At 35.1% G+C, this 23809-nt stretch overlaps 1 protein-coding gene across 1 annotated transcript in view; it reads left to right on the top strand.

Moving 5' to 3' along the window:
- The window catches only part of LOC142356669 (testin-like), a gene marked incomplete at its 3' end in the record, with an annotated part of 42306 nt that overhangs the window by 6252 nt on the left and 12245 nt on the right, over positions 1-23809 (top strand). Inside the window, exons 2-3 of the mRNA XM_075408499.1 lie at positions 333-361; positions 976-1101. Of these exons, the coding sequence (XP_075264614.1) occupies positions 333-361; positions 976-1101 (155 nt within the window). The remainder of the gene's footprint in view (positions 1-332; positions 362-975; positions 1102-23809) is intronic.

Below are 23809 nucleotides of genomic sequence, written 5' to 3'. Positions count from 1 at the left end.
GAATTTGTTCTTGCTTTTTTCTCAAAAGTCGCTAAGAATTTAAGCCGCTAAATTTATTCGCGGTAAATTGCCGCTGAAAGTCTGAAAAAATTGAATTTATCCAAGATACCCCACTCCACCCTCCCATCAGATAAAATTGATCGACCTCGCGCCTCTTGTCGAGAGAGCAATTCTGCCGACGTTAGTCGGCTTACGTTTACAAGAATTTGATAGTTAATGACAAAGTTCGGTATGACTGAATGATTTTTTAAAGAGTTCGAATGAAGAGTTACTTACTCTTAAGTCGATTACAGCAACGATTGTTTTTGTGATTCGGCATTGCACTGCTTCAGCTAAGACTGCTGGCGCTCATTCATTCGAGGTAATGAAGGTTGTAATTTGACACGAATTACTACAGATAGTTGTAGTTTTATCTTTTTATCACCTTCATTGAAAGTCTCTTGTGTATTACAGGTGTGTCCAAGTCAAATACTGTCGCGTCCATGTTTTCGTATGGTTTCTTTGTCCCGTCTGATTAGGATACAAAAATTAGTCGGAGAAGAATTACCTCTAATTTGGAGAAGAATTACCTTCAATTTTGCAGAAGAATTACTTCCAATTGAGCACGAAAATGATATATTGCAACAGAAAAACGCATCTTGTCGACGCTGTAAATTGCGAGAAGCTCAATTTGGCGAAAACCGATTTCTTGTCAGCATTTTTCTACAAAGTTATGAGGCATAGAAAGTTATGCAGCGTTGGATGTGGCTTTACTTATAGTCGATTACGACGTATTGTAGTTTTGTGACCATGTCCAATGATTTTTGATGTCCGAAAGAATGACATAAATTAACTGTGTTTCTAGTTTAAATTAACTGTGTACTGCCGTTCAGTTTTTCAAATATTGTATTAAAACACCCGCAAAAGTCATTGTTTGAACGTGAACACCTTTGCTGTCGGAATGATAAGAAATTGTCATGTTTATGTTGTTGACAGGATCCCTCTGCGTGTAAAGCAGTGAAGGAATCGGAGTTGGACGCCTTCTCAACCTTCGTCGAGTCCTACAAGAAAACTGCACTGGGCATCGGCAACGTCAAAGAACAGTTGGGCGACCAGAAATGGGTATTTTATTTGCACATTTGGTAATAGCCCCCCGTCAGCTTCTCAACGGCTATCATTTAAGTGCCTTCCTTTTAAAAATCCAAAGAATCTGGATTGTACTGGTGCTCTGTCGTTTTACGATTCTAAGAGGGGTAATAATGATCTATTTAATCGCTGTCGAACGAAGTTTAAAGCAATTATTGTAAACGTGTAAACCTTTTTGTTCAAAATTTTTGCTTGACCATTTTTCCACTTTTGTTCTAGAACAGTCTGATTTTGTTAGTGACTTTTTCACAATTGAGTTCTTCATTAAGCGAAAACGGATTTATGCAATTTTAGCCTACTGTTCAAGATGTGGGACGGGCATTCTGAAGGTCCGGGGTTTGAACCCTTGAGGGTTTGGAGGTTTTTGCACCCATCCGTTCGAGAGCGATATTTCTGAGCACGTTTGTCTTTTTCAAAGCCTGTAACTTCTCTTGGTGTTTTACAATTCTTAAAATATCTTAGACTTTTACAATTTTTTTGTGGTTTCCTTTTTTAATTGTTTAGTTTCTCTTTAAAAGGAATTGGATAGGTCACTGATCGAGCAGAAGTATTTCTAAAGGCAGATGAATTTGATGGAGTAAAAAAATTGTATGATGTTCTGGTTCCTAGAACGATTGCAATGAAGTACCTTTTTAGCAATTTCTAGGGATTTTTGTTAAAATGTTTTTGGTTTTCCTTGTTTTTTACTTTCACATTCGTCAGTTTTTTTTTCGTATATGCCGTATTTGTTACTGCTACCAGTTTTTTGTCCATTTTCTTACCAATAGTTGTCTTTGGAGTCGGAACCTGTCAAGACATTTTGTCAGATATTTTATCAGGTATTTTATATCAGATTTGTCATTTCTCAGCATTTTGTTATTAATTTAAAAGGATTTGTGTAATAAATTTCAAGCTTAATTTTGCTTAAGTGATTGATGTGAAGTTTGTCGTGCCTAAGGGATTATCTGAACCAATACTTTTGGAGTCTCACACATTTTTACATTACTCTGAGCTTTCAAAACGAGATAAACAGGTAGTGCCCAGTGGGCATTAAGTTTCATCAGAGAACCTCAGCTGGCTCCGTTAGATTTTCAACAGCTTACAGTGCTGAACTTGTTGCGAAGGCCTAACTTCACGGTGAAAAAGTTTTTAAACCCAGGTTGGTTCGATTTTTCTCGTTCCTTTGTCGTTTTTGAGTTTTTTTGTTAGATGGGTATCATTTTACTTGTATTTCAGAAATCATGGATGTGTTTGGCAAGCCATGGTTACTGTGTCCATTCTCTTTTTGTTATGCTATATTTTAGTAATGCATGTCATGTTTGTCAAAATTGTTTGCATTGTCGAGTTCTTAGGTTTGTGGGCTTATATTATAAACCCTTCTCAAAGCCTTTTTTCGGGTTAATGTTCATATTAAAATGGATAAATTATGGCTCTCAGTATTATATTAGCTTCAAAAATTTTAGGATTGCTGGTATTTTTAATAGCCGCCCTCATCTTCTCAGCCGGCTATTATTGCGCTCGTATTTTTTTTTACTTCGTCAAACTTTTTTTCGCTTTACCATTTTGCCGCTTTTTCGACATTTTGCGCGAAATCTTTTTGACTTCTCTAGGCTAGTTTCTCTCTTCTCTCATTGTGCTAAAAGTGAATTTGAACATCATTTGCTAAGCAAAGCAATTCAAAATGAACAGAGTCGGTATAAAAAATTGAAGTCAGAAATAGAAACAGGATAAACCCATAAAGCCCAATTTTAGTTGCCCGCTATTTGAACGTCGTTCCTATAAGTCTTAGTTACCACCTCTAATGCTTATTGGTGTTGATAGTAGCCCCTGTAGCCTCTCTCTAAGAAACAGAAGTATGTTCAACTACTAAAAGCCATCAAAATAAATCGGACTTAGAAAATATTTTTGTACAAAAATCTTTTTTTTTTCAATATATTCTATTCGTTCAATCCCAATCATGCTTATTGGAATCAACGGCGGCTATTTTCCGGCAATCTGCCGGGTATGTTTTGATTTTCTAAGGTTGTAAGTCTGTTTTGTGGTGTTGTTGAATTGTTCTGCTGGTCCGGTGTAGTAGTTTCTAATAGCCGCACAGCGATAGCTGGGGCTATTATTGGCCTTCCCTTGGTTTTTTTTTTAGTTCGTCGTCGCGATTTTTTTACGACCATGTGACGTCACAACAACTTCAAATCTGCTTTTTGTTCATTCGTTTATGCAATTTCAACTGAAGTGCGTGCGTGACGTCATTTTTCGCTCTTAATGGAGCGAGTTTTTTGTTCATTCGCGTGATTAAATTTTTTGTCACACTTGACTCTCCTCACTCTCAAAAATGACTTCCTCACTTTGAAATTGACTTTTATTCACTTTAATTCAAAGAGATAAGGTCAAATGCGAGTGTGTCACTCTAGATGAAGGTTATTGGAGAGCATCTAATAGATGCAGCAAAAACTTATACAGATTTTTAATCAAAATATAACATCAGTCTTCAATGAAAAGACGGATTTGTTGCTGTTGAGGCTATTTTCTGGCAATCTGCCAGCTATGTTTAATTTTGCAGTCATTTCTTTGGATCGTAATTCAGTACTTGTCCTGTTATGTTTTACTTTTCGATAACGTTTTTCGTTTAACGTCAATCACGACTTTCACGTTCGACATCTAAGTTACCTCGCTCACTGTTTCAGCCGAATGGATTTTTTCCATTCTGTCATTGAATTGAAATTCTTTCATTGAATTACGCAATGCAGTGAATACGCTCAAGGTCAAAAGAACAAAATCAAAACGAATGAGATAAATCTATAAAGACCTTTCCTTAAGTCATGGTGCATTAGGTTATCCAAGTTCTTTAGAGAGGTTGCTGGTTGGCGTTAGTGTTTCGCTAAATAGCTTTCAATTTAGAAGCTGAATTAGGTACAATTTTAGAAATCACTGAAATGGGACAAAAAATTAAAACTTAATTTGACACCTAGAGAAAGCTATCAATTAAAAAAATCTGTCACTCTCTATCTTTTTCTGTTTCAATCCCGATGTGCGTCAGGTGCGACTGTGGCTATTTTCAAGCAATTTTCCAGCAAACGAAGTTCAACAGGCATGTATTAAGCGTGTTTACTTGCAAAGCAATCATTTTGTTGCAGTTCATGCTTCATTAAGCGCCATATGTATTTGTCAAATTAGACGATATGGGCGGTGTGTTTGTTGAGATTGTTGTAATAAACTTATTAATTAGCACTAGTGCTACTTGATAAGGTACTGTTTTAGATATCATGATTCTATGCTGACCTCTATCATCGATCATCATCAACTGAACAAATAGTTGAGAAACGGCAAACTGTGGACAGATTTGATTAAATCGAATTTTGACGTCAGGTAATTTGAATTTACTGATTAATGACGGTAATGAAAAAGCACAGAAAAATAATAAATGAATATAACAAATGATTAAATTCGTCCTTATACCATAACCAACAATTGAACAACGGTCAAAATGCACCCGTAAAGATCAACGCAAGCTTCAAAAGATGAAACTCTATCTTGGTAAAATTACAACTTGGAAATAATCAATAGTACTGCAGAAAAAGAAGTAAATTCAAGCTCAGCAAGTTAAAGGTTGAAAACGAACCCATGAATTTTTCTCCAGCTTCAGTGTAATTCGACAAAAGATGAAGATTTCGTCAACTAAACCACCATATTTACAGGTGAAAAACACTTCTTAATATTAAACAAATTGCTTGGAAAGCTTGTGATACAGGATTTGCTCTTTTTTAGTTTTTTGCAAAGCTCATTTCATCTCGTGAGCCTTTGAACTGAAAACTTGAAAGTGGCTACGCTCTTTAATGAATTTTTGTCACTTCATCTATTGCGTAAATGATGTACATGTTTGGTGGCTGAAGAACTCGATAAACTTAATACTCTCTATGCATAGTTTCCTCTAGAAACACATGCATGGTATTCTTTATCAGGGCTCCATGGTTTTCTGTCGCAGGATAAACACCGACCGCTTAAAGCAGGTAACATATCACTTCTGTCGTCTCTTCAACATGTTTATTGCTCTCAACAGGGAGTTCAAAAGTAGAGATAATTATCAGTAAAAGATTGACTATCCTAATTTGCGCTTGAAAGGATGGAACAACTTGGTAAATAAACAAATTGAAAATCGTCAAAATTATAAAAGGAATATTTTAGTTAGGTGATTTTATTCTGCAAAAAAATAATTGTTCAAAAACGTCTTTTTTAGAACGTAAAGCTTGGGCTTCAGCCTCAAAACCTTATTGTTTTTTTTCTGCTGTGTTTCAAAAGTGTGTCACCCATTTGATATACAAAGTTGGTTGCAGTTTTCACAAATCAAAAACGTATTGGTTTCATTGATCTGAATTCTGTTTGTTAACTAGAAAGAAAGAAAGTTAACTTCTCCAATGATACAGAATATAGGATTATGAATATTAAAAAAATTGCGATGGAGGGGACAGTCAACGAAGTTATTCACACCTTTTCAGCCTGCCCTTGAGGCAGAACAGTTTCATCTCTACATCTCAGTTTTAAAATCTTAATCGGTAATACGACAGTAAATATGTACCTCAGACCGTGATAATAAGCTTCACAAAACAAGCAAAAATAAAAACTTCATAAATAAACCTCGCCAAATCGTGATATCACACCAAGTAAGAATCGTTTAAATTATGACAAAAGCTGGAAACTTTTGCAGTCAAATATTTTAAACTCGGGGTATTACAAGTGACTTCAATGTATTATATGGTTTAATACAGCAAAACTTGATCGAATAGCGTTCTTTTTTGCTTATTAAAAATTTCAGTATTTTAGCTGCCTTTTGCCTTGTTTATTCTTGTGGAAAGATTATAGAGTTCATTGCGAAAACAGTAGTAATAGAGTGAGTGATAGTCCCCGGGGGGGGGGGGGCGAGGACCCCCATGTATTAAGATAGGGTATAGCGTATTTTTCGGGATTTGGGTCCTCTCTAACGTATTAAGATAGGGAATGAATTTGCATGTATTAAGATTAGGTATAGCGGTCTTAATGTATTAAGATTAGGTATAGGTTGCATGTATTAAGATTAGGAATAGAATCTCCATGTATTAAGATTAGGAATAGAATCTCCATGTATTAAGATTGGGTATAGTCGCCATGTATTAGGATTGGGTATAGTCGCCATGTATTAAGATTGGGTATAGCCGCCATGTATTAAGATTAGTTATAGCGGTTGACATGTATTAAGATTAGTTATAGCGGTCGACATGTATTAAGATTAGTTATAGCGGTTGACATGTATTAAGATTAGTTATAGCGGTCGACATGTATTAAGATTAGTTATAGCGGTCGACATGTATTAAGCTTAGCTATAGCGGTCGACATGTTTTAAAATTATTTATATCCGTTGACATATATTAAGATTAGGGGTATTTTTTGAAAAATTGTTGAGATTTTTGTACATTTTTACGTCGTTTTTTCAATAATTTCTAATTACTCTCTTCTGATTGGTTAAAAATGACAGCTTTTTTGAAAAAATTGAATTGAAAAAGTTATAGATAACAGACACAGTATGAATTATGCACATCAAAATACAAAATCACTCGAACATTTACATTAAATTGGTATAAAGTTTAAAGCATAATTATAAAAATTGACAAAGACAAAATAATAAAAATATCACATGTTAGAGAATAATAAAAGTTATTATAAAAGCTCTACAATTTGAGGGGCTCGGTATGGATACCGTCAGCTAGAACTACTCGCTTGGGATAGAAATAGGATAACCCTTTCTTTGTCTGTTCATATGTAGCAACACAATGATTTATTGTTCTGAAACCTCTATTTGTCGAAGTAAGGTTGATAATTTCATCCATCACTCGTCGATATTTTTCCATTGGTCCATCTCCAGGCTCCTCCAGAGTTCTTTTGTTCAGACCTTTGCTACTGATTTTGTACTTGTCCGACTTAGCATCGTAGCAACAATAGGTTTTACTGCAGAGACAAATCATTTCGGTGCATCTGAGTTCTTCCTTGAAAAGACCTGGTTCCCGTTTATCATGCTTCTTATGTTTAGAACAACATGTTCTAGGGAAAAAGTTGTGTGAAGCATCTGCTCTGAAGGAATCATCACAGTCCTTTTCTCGCAAAGTCTCCCATTCTTCCTTTTTAGCAGGTCGAATACAATCATACAAGTTCTCGTGCGCTAGCGCTAAATAAAGAGAACCTGTATCCATCTCTAACTCTTCGAATTTATCCACATCGCAAAATCTGTCGAAGAAGTTATAGTAGAGCTCCAACATACGTAATTTTGCGTACTGAAGTACGAAGAATCCAACTATTATAGGTTCTCGATGCTCAATTTTCGATTTCGCAAGCTCAACTTCGTAAATTTCTTTTGACACATTGTTCAGACGCTTAAACATTTTCCCATTGATTGCTTTGTGCGTCTTCTCATCATTCAAGTACTTGGTCTCTGTGTGTCTACTTCTGTCCATAATTTGATACCCATAAGAGCTGTTACCCAACAATTTCATTGTCTCAGCCACAACGCTATAGTCAGGATTTTCATCACCCGCTCTTCTAGCATCTACCACTGACTGAACAAAATTGTTGAAGCATTTTTTGGGTGTGTATTGTACAAATCTATAAATCTTTGTACATTTCAGACCAAGACTGAGATAAAAGTTGAGTAAAGGTGTAATGATTGTCCCATTTTCCAACTTGAAGCTCGAAATCAACATTCGTTGAGGTTGTTTGAGTAGGTTGTTTTCAATTGCATACTCTCTCATATATTTTCCAATATCAGCTAGACTGACATTAAAGTTCTTAAAAATAGGAGGAAAATTAGAGAACTTGTACTTTAATCCGTCTGGAACTTCGAGATCGCACTGTACATATCCAAACATTTTCCCATCTCTTATTTTTGCTAAAAGAGACTCTTGCTTCATAGGTAGTTTGAAGGGAAAGTTCTTCCTCACGTGATTTCTAACATTTTCCTCTTCTTTAACACGTTCCCACCATTTACACTCCCAGACTTCAACAATATTGTGTCCCTTGTTTCTCAAATAGTCTCTTCTCAATTCATCATGTTCTCTTTTTCTGATTCCTCTCTGCATTTCCTCCTCCGAGAGGCTTGCTCGATCTTCTTGGCATGGGCAAAAATGGAAATAACAACCCATTGCTTCGAATACTGTGTCACAATGAGCACAAAAACCGTAATAGCTTTCAATTATGCATTCCGGGCGTTGTGATTGGAGATAAGACATGACCATGTTCTCAAATGTTCGAAATTTATTGGTTCGAGCTTTGAATTTTTGAGAATTTGTGTCGAGTTCCCACCGTGTGTAAATTCCTGTTGGCATTTCTTGACACATTGAAAAGGGGTAGAGTTGACTAGCATCAATACCCACGATAGATTTACAAATATTTTCTGAATTCCTGATAAAGGTTTGATCAACTATTGCCTTTCTTGTGAACACAATAGAAGGTCCACCAGTCATGTCCTCGCGTATTTTATCATGTAAATCCTTGTCACTTTCAACAAATGGGAAAAATTTGTGGTTTGTTGACTGGTGAAGACAAATGTTTGCTAAATTGGGAAGTGTACATCCGAGTTTCAACATGTCGATTCCTTTGTTGTGATAAAATTCCATCATTTTTTGCATTGCTTCTAGTGTTGGAACAACATCCTTGTTGTTGTACCACTTGACAAAATCTCTAAATGTAGACATTGGCTCTTCCTCCCAAATCACTTTCAAGTAATTGTGGTTATCGACTCCAGATGGAGGAACTTCTTTCAGTCTCAATTTTTTCAGAGATTCTTTTTGAGATAGTCCACTGTTCAGCAACTTAGTAAAGTCAGTGAATTCTTTCTCCAAAGGGTTGTGATCCTTCAGCTTACTGAAGAAACATTCATAGGGGGGTAGAAAAGGTGCGTCAATATTATTTGGAGAATCGAACCATTCATATGGGAAGAAACCTTTAGTCTCGCTGGTCTTGTAAGCTTTGAGGAATGAATCGAGATGTAGCTCCTCCAAGGAAATTTAGAATGTCAAGGAACTGCACGTCACCGAACTTGAAGGAAACAAAATGATTTGCCTTTTTGATAACTGTAGGTTGAATATCCCGTTCAGGAATGAGATAAGGTAGAAGGTAGGATTTGATGAGATTCAAATCGTACTTTCCACTGTTGAATCCAAATACAGGTAATGTGTTGATATAACGCTCAAAGTGTTGTTGCAAGTCCAAAAGTTGATTTTTCTGCATTTGTAGGAACTGAGTAGACATATCAGCTTCCTCCTCCTCCTCAATACACTCATCTTTGAAATCAAATGCAGGATTTGTTCGACCTTTCCTTTCGTTCAATTTTTCAAAGATGGCTTTAACTCGACTATTGATTATCTCTTGAATTGATGCAAATTTTGTTTGCATTTCGGTTTTACTCTTGTTAGCTAACTCCTCAAGAGCTTCGACAAAAGAAACAATCAGGTTCTTCGGGTCTTTGTCGCAAAGAAACACAGGTTCTTCAATCAAGTTGGAGGAAATGGAGACAGATATTGGTTCATGTTTTCCAATCCAAGTAGTTGTATTTGTATCTTTTAGCTCTTCAGTGGGAACGCAGATAGATTCAAAGTCAAAAATAGCCAAGTTTTTGAACAATTTTTGATCATCGTTGTAGGAAATTCCGAATGCATCGAGTTTATCGAACAATGTTTCTCGCAGAGCATACACACTCTTTGGATAAATATGCTGTACTCTGTCTTTGCAGGATTTTACATGACGGTTGAAATTACTTACGTACTTTATAAATGTATCGCAACTGGGGCAACGGAATCGTTTAAAGAATGTGTTAATATCATCCACGTAGCATATATGGTTGTTGTATCGCAGTAAATTGATGTTCTTTTCGTACATTTCAACACTTCTTCTTGCAAGTTCTCCAACGAATTCTCCTTCTTCTATATCAATATCATATATAAAGATGTTATGCTTTATCGCATTTTCAACAAACACGAGATGATCGATTGATACTCCCCTGAAGTTGATTGCATCATGTCCGGATTCATGAAGAAAAGCACTAAACAAATTTGCTGCATTCGTTTCCAACTCAGATGATCCGTACAAGTGAACAGCTATAGCTCTGAACAGGCAAAGATAATCTTTGTAGGTCTCACCGTAACCATTCGAGACCAGACAGTTCACATCCGGTCGTCTAAGTAACTGTTCAGGAAGAACAGCATCGATACATCCCATTGGAATGTTTTTTAGGAGAGCGCAGAATATTGTTACGTTAGTAGTCAAAGCAAATCGCCACTTTGTATTTTACCTCTCCTGTGCGCACGTCTCCACTAGATCCATTTTCTCTACTCTGTCTTGAAGAGAGACCAAGTCACCTTTTGAGCAGAGCAAATGAGATTTTTCAAAGAAAGTGTTGTTCTCATGCGCATAAAAGTATCGATACTCATCTGTGTCCACATTGCGCAGGATAAAACCAAGAGCTAGATTCACTTTGGCAGCACAATTTAATTTTTCGAAAACTTCTTCTAATTTCTCGTTGATCTCATTGGGATCGAGCTTGGACAACTTGAAGTTAAACACTCGATGTCTCCCATTCTCCATTTCCGTATCATCAAAAAAGTGCTGGCAAGCACTAAGTTCCTGCTGCAATTGCTCGTTGTTCTGTTCTAGCTCCTCTGATTCTAGGACTTCTTTGAGCTTTTCACTCGATTTGGTCCCAACTTTTGTCGAAGTTCCATGCTTTCTGCTCTTGTGTTGTTGAAGAGAATAAAAACTTGGGAACTCTTCCAAGCACACAGTACACACAGTACTAAGCTTAACATCTTTTGGGGCATGATGCTTGGCAAGGTGATAATTCAAGTCTTCCTTCTTCTGAGTATAGTAATTGGGACATTTGGGACATGATAAAGTCCCACTATCACAAGACTGTTTGTCTTGCCATATTTTTCTTCACCACCATTTTTTCGCACTTTGTGCATTTCACTGGGAGATTTCTATCGAGAGCAGGCATTGTTGTGTTAGTTTAATATGAATTGAGTAAAATTGAGGTAAATTGCGAAGCAACTGAATCTGAAAAAACAGAAAGTATAATGATTTAAAGCTGCTATGTAACTTTGAGGTACTCGATGATGACTCATCCCTTCCATATATGGAAGTGACGTCATTTCTATTTTTAGAAACAAACGTAATGACAGAAAATTCTAGAAGATTGATATGATTCTAATTGCGACAGTTCTACATATAATTAACTAACTTTCAGTTTAAATGTACAAATTCATTCCGTGGCAAAAAATTTCCGTGGCAAAAAATGTACAAATTTATTCCGTGACATTTTTTTCCCATTTTCTTCTCACTCTTATTTGTTAAACTTTACTTGAATTTTTCCATTCAGATTATTTCCCCAAAGAAATTACAAGAAAACTATTCTTTAAAAAAATCACGATTGTTACAGTATTTTGTATAGATTTAGTCCAAAATTTTGTATCTCAAATATTGATAAAATTTACTGCCTGAGATCAAATTTTGATTTACTGAAAATAGAAACTAGTGAATGAATGTGCTTCCAACACAACAAGAGAGAGATCAAGAAAAAGTTTCTATCTACTATTGAAGAACAAGTTTACGTTGTACAACTTAATGTTGTTGTAATAGAACCTCCCGCCCAATCAGACTTCAGCTTTAGAAATCTAATTCTCAAGATAAACAATTTCATTTTACAAAAGAAAGGAAGGAATCGCTGATGCTTACAGAGTAGACGAAATTGATGTTGACTCTTATTTCTTTTACATTTTTTTGGACATTTTTACTCAAAACAACAGAATTATCCGATTTAGTAAAGGATTTGAATATGCAACCTTTTCTATAAAAAAATTCGAGTATGATGACTACATAACAAAACAATCTTTCGATTTATCGTCAGAACTACACATCAACAAGTATGAAATGCTCTTCATATTGAATTCTGTCCCAGAGATAATGGAACAGTACAGAAATTTGTCTCAATCTAATTATATCCCAATTCCTGAACCAGTAACAATTACTTCATCTCTGCAGAGTGCGCTGTTCTTTCATTATTACAAGGACTACAATGCAGAGGGGGTAAGACTACGATTTGGAATACGACTCCCCAACATTTATATACAAAAATTTAGTTCCAAATTTGGAACATTTTCCGAGATCGATTTGAGATTTGACGAGATGGAGAGAATTTATCAAAGCTTGACTTTTTTGATCAATTACGTCAACTCATTTCCTCTAACTTATCCATCTTTGGCTGTTAACTAGGATAACACGTGTAAAAAGTACCTTTTTTGGTCAATATTCAGTTTTGAGCTTACGGGTTTCGGATAGTAATGTTAGATTTTCTATGAGTTGATTCCTTCTTCGGTAACTTTACAATTGAGACATTTCTTTTTCTGGAAAATAACGTCACTTTTTCTGCTAAACATTAACCTTTTTGGAAACTTTGTTCTCATCGGTTGGAGTTTAGTATAAATAGAGCCGAAAAATTCACCCAGCATCACTTGCTTTCTCTTCTCTAAAAACAACATCACCTCTGTCTCAACTACCTTTGACTCTAGTCTCACCACATTGAGAAATGGAATTTACAGTGCAGAACAACAGCCTTCTCTACTCAGTTTCTTTCACAGAAGAGACTGCTCGGATCAGCATCAGAGACCTGTCGAATGGTCTTTACGAGTCCGTTGTAACCCTACCTATCACAGTGTGGCACATTATTGAGCACCAGCGACAACAGTTTGACACATCATCAGGGGCAGGTTCCAATCACGGAGAATCAGCTTGGAACTCACGCAATGGGCCACGAAGTTGCTGTGATCAGTGGGCATCACTACCCTCACGTTAACGGAACAGATTTTCCCGAAAACTACGTTGCTGGAAGCATTCAGTACACATTTCCATGGTAGGAAGGACAGATTCCCAACCACTGGTTCAATACACCCGAGACAAGTCAAGTATCCAGTCCAGAGCAGCAAAGCAGCCTTCTCCAGATAGTGAGCAATGCTGGCAGCAGTCAACAAAGCGAATTGAGTGTCGATACTAGCACCACGTGGTCATTTAACGATCTGGAAAACTTCGATCCAGCTCAGTATTATGGTTCGACTGATATGTCAACTACACCGTCAATGACAACCCCCTCCATAGAGGACGGAACAGCTCACAACCCCATTGTGCTGACTGATGAGGTTCCGGTAACCCCCATCAGTGTTCGACCTACAGAGCCTCCAGCAATCGTTGAAAGAGTCCGTCCATTTGGCAATGAGATTCAAAACTTGCCAGATCACGTTGTGAGAACTCTTTTTGAATGAACCTGATATTGTAAATTTTATACTTGAATTACTTGTGGTGTATTTATACTTTTGTTTGAATTCATTACTTTTTAAGTTGAACTTTTTCTTTACTACAAACACTATGCAAGCTATGTTGAAAAAAAACACAGCAATTTTTTTGTCAAAATTTTAGGAACACTTTGATAAAAATTCTGTTTCTTAACAAAAACGATCGTTTTAAAATTGATTTTTAAGAAAAAAAACTAAATTACTTTTTCGATTTTTAATAAAAATCTTTGTGTTAAAAATTGATATTTATTGAAACAAAACAAGTTCGAAAGTTGTCATTTTAAAATGTAAAGAAAATTTCTTTTATTTGCGCAAAATCATACCGTAAAAGGAAGAAAAATGAAATTTTTTTGCGTTTTTAAATGACAGTTTTTGAAAATTTTTTCGACATTTAAGCAAACTTTTTCAATTCAAAACTGGATATTAAACAGAAATTCTTGAAAAAGTTTTCGATTTTTAAGAGAAAAGTTTGAAAATTTTTTCGATATTTAATAAAAAAGTAGTTTGAATTTTCGATTTTTAAGAAAAGTTTTTGAAAAATTGATTTTTAACATAAGTTAATTTAAATTATAAAGGTAAATACAAATCACAAGCAAGAAATTATATACTTTATTTTCTAATTTCAAGATACAAAAGAGGATTATCAATTATGCCATGTCCATCTAACAAACAATCAACAATCTTTATAAGTTCAATCTCATACTTTGAATTTCTAAGGGAATGCACCCTATCTAGAAAAGATGATCCAAGGGTTTGAGTACTCGCATTTCTTTGCTCAGCGCGTAGAAGGTGACGCTTGAACTTCTTTCTACTCAATCGTTTTTTGGATACTGGGCACTTTTTCCACGTACTTATTCTCCAAGTTGTGCTCTACCGCTCTGGTTAACTGAGTAAAGACCACTCCTGACTCTTCTATAATGGAACCAAAGAACTGATGTTTATAGAGTGTGTACAAGCAATCACTTGTTTGATAAACATAAGACAAATTTTCCATTTTCTCTAGTATCTCTTTCACTGAGGATGAAATGAGAATAATGTGGTAGTGACAGGTCTTCAATGGACAAAAGTTGTCATTATGAGTAGCAACGGAGTATTTTTTTAGTGAGTAGATAAGGTTTATACTCCTTAACTGATACAGAAATGAATAATGTCTTGTCATTATAATCTCTGTAAAATTGAGGTAAAACCTGACACATTATTGCTGCATTTCTATATCGGGATAACACTATAGAACCTGTATATGGAAACAAGAATTACGGTAACGTAATTTCTATTTTTAGAGGTAACAAGTTCTGTTTCCATAAAAACTCATTTTCGAAATGATACAGTTCAAGAAACAGAAGGCTAAAAAATTCGTTGTTATACTTGTTCAAAATATTTCAAGCACTATTTTTCTTTAATGCAACACAGACGAGCTGAACACCAGGATCCGTTTGAAATTCTGGTTAAAAAAATTGCGAACCTCAAGATTTCCGAATAGATTACCCTATAAAGAAATAACGTCATTTAGCATACCTTTTATGGGTATACATGACGTCATTACCATAAAAAGAAATTTTAAGTTATTGAGAGGAATTGCGTACAAATACATCATTTATTTTCTCTTTCACTCTAAGCTCAAGTTGTTGAAATGTCTCTCTCTAAAGTATTACCTTTTCTTTCGAGTGCTCCTTCGATGTACACTCAATCCTCACCAAAACCAGGGACTGATTCGGTTCCTTTTTATATGGACTTTGGTTCCAATTCAAAAAGATTTGGGAGATTTACTATGTCCCAGATTTCAAGAAACGGACAACTTTATACTGAACCAACCTTCCAAGTCTTTAGAAAAGACAATTCTGGGACTTTTGAAAAGTGCCAGCAACTGCGAATTGGAGACTATGAGTTTAAGAAATTCTGCTTCCTCAAGGAGGATCTTCTCAATGGAGAACTGGAGATGAGAGAAAACCAACCCCAATTCGACAAAAACATAGGAATGGAACACGTGCTGGAACAGTGTCACAAAGTGAGAGAGATTAGCATTGGACGAAACCGCAGACTCTATGTTACTTTCCTCCAATACATCAAGGACAACCCAGCTTCAACTTATGTACAAATTCGACTTTTTTTGTCGAAAGGAGAACAACGAGTTCAAACAAGTGACTTATGTCAGCTACACTCTGGATGAATTCAAGGAGTTGATACAAAATCTGAAGGACTTTTCTAATATTCAACAATGTACATTTCAATAAATGTGTAATTTTATAATGTATTTGTCTTTTTAATTCATACTATTTGAATCATTTTTCTTTTTTTTCAAACTGAAAATGAGTTGGAATATTGGTTCCTCCAGAAATATTTTTCTGAGTCTAAGAAATAAATCTAAAGTATTCCACGTTAGACTTCACTACGAACTAAAAAAGTCTTCTTATACAGTTCTTGAAGCTCTAAATTTTCCCAAATTTGATAAACTTGACAGTGAGACCAATTTTTTAGAACTAAAGTGGGTTATTCATAACGGATTACGACGCACTACTTTAATATATCAATCTGATAAACATGAAATTTCCATTTCACAACATCGTTGGAACGGAGTTCAATGGAGTTTTTTGACAAAAATTGAACTAAAAAAGGAGGAATACAAAAAAATATTGGAACATCTTCCTGACCTTCTTTCTTATGTAGAGACTTTCAAAAAGACCAGTATCACTCTAGATAAATAAAGAAAACAATTGATGGATATTGTCACACTTCTAAACATTTTTAATTGTTACAGTAGTATTTTTCCAATGTTTCCCAACAACGAAAAACGAGAAAACTGTTTCCTGGCTGCATGTAAAATTTGGGATCAAAACATTAATTTGGAGGAAATTGACCAAAACTTCCCCCACGGAGGACTTATTGGATACGGTAATTCAATTCTGGACCTTTTCCTAGCAAGATCGAAAGTGTTTCGTTTACAAGCAATTTTACACGATTCTGCTGTAGCGGTTAAAGCAACTACAAACCAAGGACCGGGTTATTGTTACATGTTACCTCAATTTCCGAGCTCATGTCTCTTGGGTCACATTACTGGTCTGTTCTTTTGTATCTTTATAAAAATTTGTCATCCACGTATTTTCAAAATGCTAGACTGTTGATCATTTTTTGAAAAATCATCCCAGAAGAAAGAATGCCTCTCGTTGTACTAGATATTGAATGCTTAGAAGGAAAAATTATCAAAGAGTTGGGAATCTTTAAGGACGGAGTTGTACTTGGATACAGTTTTCTCCCACCTAAAGACTACAAGCCGACTTTTCAAGCAAAATGGAATACAAAAAATATGCACGGTATAAATTGGAACCATGGAAAGCTTGATTATTCTGAGTTGGCTTTTATTATACATCAACATTGCTCACCAACAACAGAGTACTTTGCTAAAGGACTTGAAAAATGCAAAATTTTATCACCCTACTTGTGTAAGGATGTGGAAAATCTTGATGATCTTGGTTGTCCGAAGGCTTCCGAACTATTAGAAAACAAGGATGTTGAATGGAATTGCAGCAACTACCCCTATCGACACAAGAAGACTCTTCATTGTGCAGAAAAGAAGGCTTACGTTTATGGGATATGGACTTTAAATTTTTTTGGTAATATTTAATGTTTGTATTTGTGATTGTAATTTATCATTTTTATTTGTAATTTTTTTCCTGAAATTAGTATAAGAAAATGAGTTGGTCAAAAAATATCTACAAATACTGTGTTCCCATACTTTATTATTCTTTCATAGTCTTGCTCCTAACTTTGGTACTTTTTCAATTTTGATGCTTTTTCTCACTGATTCATCTGAGGGAACAATAATTTGGTTGTGTGTTATGTTTAGTTCACTTATCTTTTTATTAATTTTTGGCAATTTTTTCGTTGTTTACGTTTCAATTCAGTTGCACAGTTCCTTTATCCCCAGGGGAAGAAGATAGCGTCTAAATAACTGATCACACTGATAAGGGGCTTCAATTAGGTAATTTTGTCTTTGATGACAATAATCAAGAACGTCAATCTTGGAAATGTTTTGGACAGACGTGTAATCGGTCTTTAGTAGTTTTTTTGTCCCAGTTCTTTGTCATACTATTGATTTTAGCTTGTTGAATCGTAAGAATTACATTAGCTGAGACTTGTGAGGAGACAACAGTTTGGATCCCCATTTTGTCGAGTACAGTTGGATATATTTTACCTTCTCCAAAATTATGAACAAAATAATTTCCACGAAGGAACGAGTTTTTATTTCATTGGTTGGACCAAGTGGATCTGGGAAATCCCAACTCATCCATGATTGGTTAGTTTTTGGAACTTTTCAACCAGAATTTGACAAAATTTACTATTTTTATCAACACTATCAATCTCTTTACGGACTAATGTCAAAAAATATAAAAAACATTGAGTTCGTTCAAGGTGTTGATTTTGAGTTGATACAAAATTTACCTAATAATGAAACAAAGTATTTACTTATTTTTCATGACTCTTGTGAAGAAATTTCTAGTTCTAAAGAATTTGTAAAAATAGCTACTGCTGGTAGACATAAAGGTATAAGTACAGTATACATAAAGCACAATGTCTTTCATCAAAGCCGACTAGGAAGGGATATTGAACTACAGACCCCCCATATTGTTTTATTCAAATCACCCAGAGACGTCTTACAAATAAACACGCTCAGTCAACAGTTGGGATTGGGATCTCAACTAAAAGACTGGTATACCACAGCAACTTCAGCTCCCTATGATCATTTACTTATTGACTTGACACCAAAAACAGTCGACTCTCTGAGATACTGTACTAACAGTGGTTCAACACCATCTTTATTTTTCCTACCTCAAAGCAAGCAACAGATTACATTTTTGAACGATGAGCACACAACATCTCTCTACTCTGATCGCGATCCAGAAATATTTCCAGAGCTTCAAAATAACTTTTCTCAAAAATTGTCCCAAAGACTTTATCCAGTTTCTAAACGAGTGCATAGTAAACCTTCTAAGAGGAGAGCTAAGAGAAATTCAAAAACAAGAAGTTTTAAAGTTCAGAGAAGAAATTCATCTTCTTATTTTAAAAAGAACAAGCCTCAGTAAAAGAAGACAGATTCTGAGTTCCAAAAAAGGCATCAGTCTTATATCAATTTTAACTCCGTCAATCATTAATCGTCTCTCTTGAAATGGATCAGTTTGTTTTGATTCCTCAACAACTTTAGGATCAAAAAATCAGGTTATCACCTCAAAGATTGGACAAATATAACGAAAAACAGGATTCGGTTCCAAAAAATTTGGAAACTGTTTATAGAAAAGTTAACGCTAAAACAAAGTCTTCTAGCAACGAATCACTTATCAATGAAATTTTAAATTCACCTCGCATTAAACTATCCCTATCTGACTCCATTTTGTTAGACGGAAGAGATTCAAACGTTGCATTTGTCGATTTTGTATGCGCTCGGAAGAAGAAAAACGTTGAATGTCCCGATATTTATTACACAATTCTTGACGCAATCGGCATAAATCCACATAAAATTTTAAACAAAGATGCCAAAAGCAAAGAACGAGGAAGCTGGATCCCTTTCCAAATCTGAAAAAGCCAAGCTACAGAGATTGTACAAGGAAGGAAAAGCCGCACATGGTTCAGTTCAAAACCTTCAGAAAGCCAGTGGGTTGTCAAAGAAGAAGGTTACTGATTTTTTATACAGAAAGAATTCTTACACTAAATTTAGACGAGCAATTCGACATTTCAAAAGATTACCTGCTTTTGCAAAACGTATCAATGAGATTTGGTGCCTTGATTTGGCTTTTATGGATAAATTGTCTGAATTTAATAACGGTGTGAAATACTTATTGATATGTGTTGACGTCTTTTCTCGCCTGGTCCGTGTTCAATCAATGAAGTCAAAATATGCGTCTGATGCTGTAGCTGCCTTTAAAAAAATGTTAAGGAAGAACACTAAACCTGATAGAGTTTGGGTTGATCAAGGTACTGAGTTCGGGGGAGAATTCAAAAAATTTTGCAAGAGTAGAGACATCAAAATCTACTCTACAAGAAGTGAAACAAAAGCTGCTGTAGCAGAAAGAGCAATTAGATCTTTAAAAAACATTATTTATTGCTACATGGAGGAAAACGGCGATAAATACGTTCACAAAATGGATAGTTTTGTTAACACTATGAATACAAGAGTTAACAGATCTATAGGTAAATCCCCCAAAAATGTTAAAAATTCAGATTTTTTGTCAATTTTTTTACAAAAACCCTATTATTGGGTACAAAAAACCACGCTTTAAAATTGGAGACAAAGTTCGAATCTCCAAGTACGATATCCCATTTAGAAAAGGTTACAAGTCTCAATTCACAAGTGAAATTTTTGAAATTGTTAAAATTGCGACTTTAAAACCACCAACCTATAACCTTCATGGAGAACAAGGTGATGAAATTCTAGGCAAATTTTATGAACAAGAGCTTGCAAAGTGTATCATTTAGATATGAATTCTTTTACTGTAGAGTTGGTTTCGAATGCTTCCTTTGATTGTTATCCAAATAATACATTAAGTTCTTTTACAAACTTTCTTCCGGAACAAATTAATCTCGAAGGAGAATGGGAGGTTGCAATTACAGAACTATCTTATCCTTCCTTGTACCAAAACATCACGGAAGGGAAATTTTTCTATCTAGATGAAGCAACACCGAATACAAAACCATCAGACTATTACACACTTGAGCCAGGTCTATATCCTTCGATCTCTGATATTGTAAACGAAATGAACAAAAAAGTTCAGGAACGAGAAAAGTATGAAAAAACACCAATCAGATTACACGTTAACAAAATTTCACAGCGAATTTCTTTGAGTCTTCCCAATGAGAATTCTTTACTTGTTATATTTAGTGCTGATCTTTGTCATGTCTTTGGATGTGAAGAAGCTGTTTATGGGATGGGTGTTTTCATGAGTGGTGCTGGTCCACATTTTCCCAAGTTCCCTTATGACATTGTACGAATACATACATTGATGATATATAGTGATATTGTTGAATACAACATTGTGGGTGATACAAAAGCTGCTCTTTTACGATGCATTCCTTTTATATCAAAGGTTAAGAATGGACACATCATCTCAACTGGCCAATACATGAATTATCAAAATTTTCCAAACCTACAGTTTAAAAAAATTCTGAAAAATTCATTCCACAGCATAAAATTAGAGCTCCGAGACTCTTATGGTGAAAAAGTACCTTTCAACTCTGTTGGAGTAACTAGAGCAGTACTAATGTTTAGAAAAACTTCTGAAAATCATTATTAGAATTAAGACTGTAAAAAATGGTTGCTGATAGTGATTTACCGTATTTTCGCGGATATGCCAGACAAAGGGGTAGGGGATTTGGAGCTTTAGCGCAAACAATTGGGAGGACAGCAATTCCGTTTTTGAGACGATATGTTGTCCCAGCAGCAAAAATAGTGGGAGCTGATTTAATTGAAATGGCTGCTCCTGAAATTGGAAATGCTTTGACTGGGAAGAAAAAACTCAAATCTGTCGCTGCTGATGTTGGAAAGAAAACTTTACGTAAACAGCTAGGTGCAGGAAAAACAAGAAAACGTCGCATTATTCGTAGATCACCTCCAAAAATCAGTCGACGTCGTCGAACGAGAAAAGATATATTTGCTAATCTAAAATGAATTCCAGATCAACAAACGATTCCAATTTTTGATATGGACACTTTACAAACTCTTGCTTGGAGATTTTTGACAAAATTCCTGTTTTGGAACCAATTGAGTCTTCTCATGTTCAAGAAGTTTATCCTAGTACTTCACTGGATGAAAGCAGCATTGAATTTGAATTTGAAACAGATAGAAGCATCTATCTTGATATGAGAGATATACAGCTTCAAATCAAATTTGGACTACAAAAGGGAAGATTGTTTGATGACTTTATGAAAAAAGATGAGCATGGAAAACCAGATATGGGTATGTCTTTCACAGATGGCGATTTACATTATCTAACTCATGTCAACAATGTTTTACACTCACTCTTCTCCAACTGTGAAGTGTATCTGAACAATCAACAAGTGTAGAACTCAAATGGTCTCTATGGACACAAGGCTTTAATTTCCAATGAATTTAATGCTTCAACGAGAAATAATGAAGGCATTTTGGCTTGTCATGGATACGAATTTGAAAAAAACCTAGTGATTATGAGAAGAGCCCGTTTATAGACCGAGAGGAAGAACTTCTGCTGAAAAATGGAAGCACTTACTACGGTAAATTAGCTATTGACCTGTTTCAATGTGAAAAGTTACTGCTTCCAAATACAAAAGTAAGATTGAAATTGATTCGTGCAAGACCTAATTTTTACATGATTTCCTACAATCCTCACGTTTCCCTTAAGGTTCTTGACTGTTCCTTATTTACACGACGCTTGGTTGTTAACGAAGTGTATGACCAGACTATCAAATACCAATTAACTCATCAACCTGCTTGTTACAACTTTATGGAAACCATTGCACGTACATTTATTATTCCCTCAGGACAGAACCAGTTTATTCAGGAAAATGTATTTAACAATGCTCCAATCAGAAGAGAAGCTATTGCGATGAACACCAATTCGGCATTCACAGGACATTTTCAAGAAAATCCTTTCCATTATCAGAAATTTGGTTTGCGAGAACTTAGAATTGTTCGCGGAGGTAGAGCTATTGTATCGCTTGATACAACTAATGACTGTAGAGCATACGTAACAACAATGAAAGCAATGAATTTTAACGAGGAAATTCCTGCGTTACCGAATCATCAGTTTCAGAACCACTACATACTTGTATTCGATCTCACTTCACTTCAATATGCTGGCGAAAATGTTCATTATCCTGAACTCAGTGGTGAAAGTATTCGATTGGAAATGTTTTTTGATCGTTCACTACGAAACGTAACAGAAATCATTGTTCTGGGAGAAAGGATGTCCACTGTCAAAATTGATCAGTTTGGGACTGTTGCCAAAAATGTCTAATAATTTTTCATCATTTTTTCAATTTTATGTACTTTGTTGGAACATTTGTAGGATTAACCTCTCTATCTAGCTGTTGTTCTCTACATCAATTGTTAATTAACTAATGGATATGAACTGGGGTAGACTAACTTCAAATATATATATTTATATTCCTTTGCTAATTTTCCTTGGACTTTTTATAATTATTGTTTTGTTTCATGCCAGCACCCAGAACGAAACGGTTGACAAAATCACAAAATCCAAAGATTGTTGCTTCTCTCAACAGAACGAAAGTTTTCAACTTGATTGCTCTGTCAGGAATCCTTGTACAAACGGAGCTTGTGAGAGAAAGAAAAGAAAACTTATTTGTCATGGATAACACCTCACTTCGTGACATTATTGAACGTATTCCAGAGCTTAAATTCCGGTATATTGGATCCTTTCCAGCAGATTTTGTCCCAAATTTGCCCAAATTTACTTTTGCAATCATCAACACTTCCCCAAGCAGTGAAGCTGGTGAACATTGGATAGTGATTGGTCGCCTCAATAGGAACTATTACTATGCGGATTCTCTAGCACGATCAATCACACATTACAAATTTTTGAATAAAAAGTATCAGAAAATGATACAGAGACCACTCCAGAAAATGGAAAACTTGTGTGGGTTCTACACTATTTATGCTGCTTTTCATCTATTTAAGTTTTTACAAACAAACTTGAACAATGTTCATGATGTGCATGTACTAAATTTTATTAGTAATTATATGTAAATTTGATTACTGGGGTATACACTAAGCTGGTGCCCAATAAAGTCGACATTAGTTTTTAAAAATTGTACCTTTTACTCAGTTAGCTACGCAAGTTTTTTCCTTTTTGTCGACTTTATTAACCCACTCGGCTAAATGTACCTCGGTTTTCACTTATTTTAATAGCAATTTATACCAATTTAATGTAAATGTTCGAGTGATTTTGTATTTTGATGTGCATAATTTATACTATGTCTGTTACTTATAACTTTTTCAATTCAATTTTTTCAAAAAAGCTGTCATTTTTAACCAATCAGAAGAGAGTAATTAGAAATTTTTGAAAAAACGGCGTAAAAATGTACAAAAATCTCAACAATTTTTCAAAAAATACCCCTAATCTTAATATATGTCAGCGGATATAAATAATCTTAAAACATGTCGACCGCTATAACTAATCTTAATACATGTCGACCGCTATAACTAATCTTAATACATGTCGACCGCTATAACTAATCTTAATACATGTCGACCGCTATAACTAATCTTAATACATGTCAACCGCTATAACTAATCTTAATACATGGCGGCTATACCCAATCTTAATACATGGCGACTATACCCAATCTTAATACATGGCGACTATACC

Source organism: Convolutriloba macropyga, unplaced genomic scaffold (assembly GCF_964194025.1).
Source record: "Convolutriloba macropyga unplaced genomic scaffold, txConMacr16.3 SCAFFOLD_948, whole genome shotgun sequence".
Lineage (NCBI taxonomy): Eukaryota > Metazoa > Xenacoelomorpha > Acoela > Convolutidae > Convolutriloba > Convolutriloba macropyga.
The sequence above is the reverse complement of the archived record's forward strand: the minus strand, read 5'-3'. Positions and strand labels throughout refer to the sequence as shown.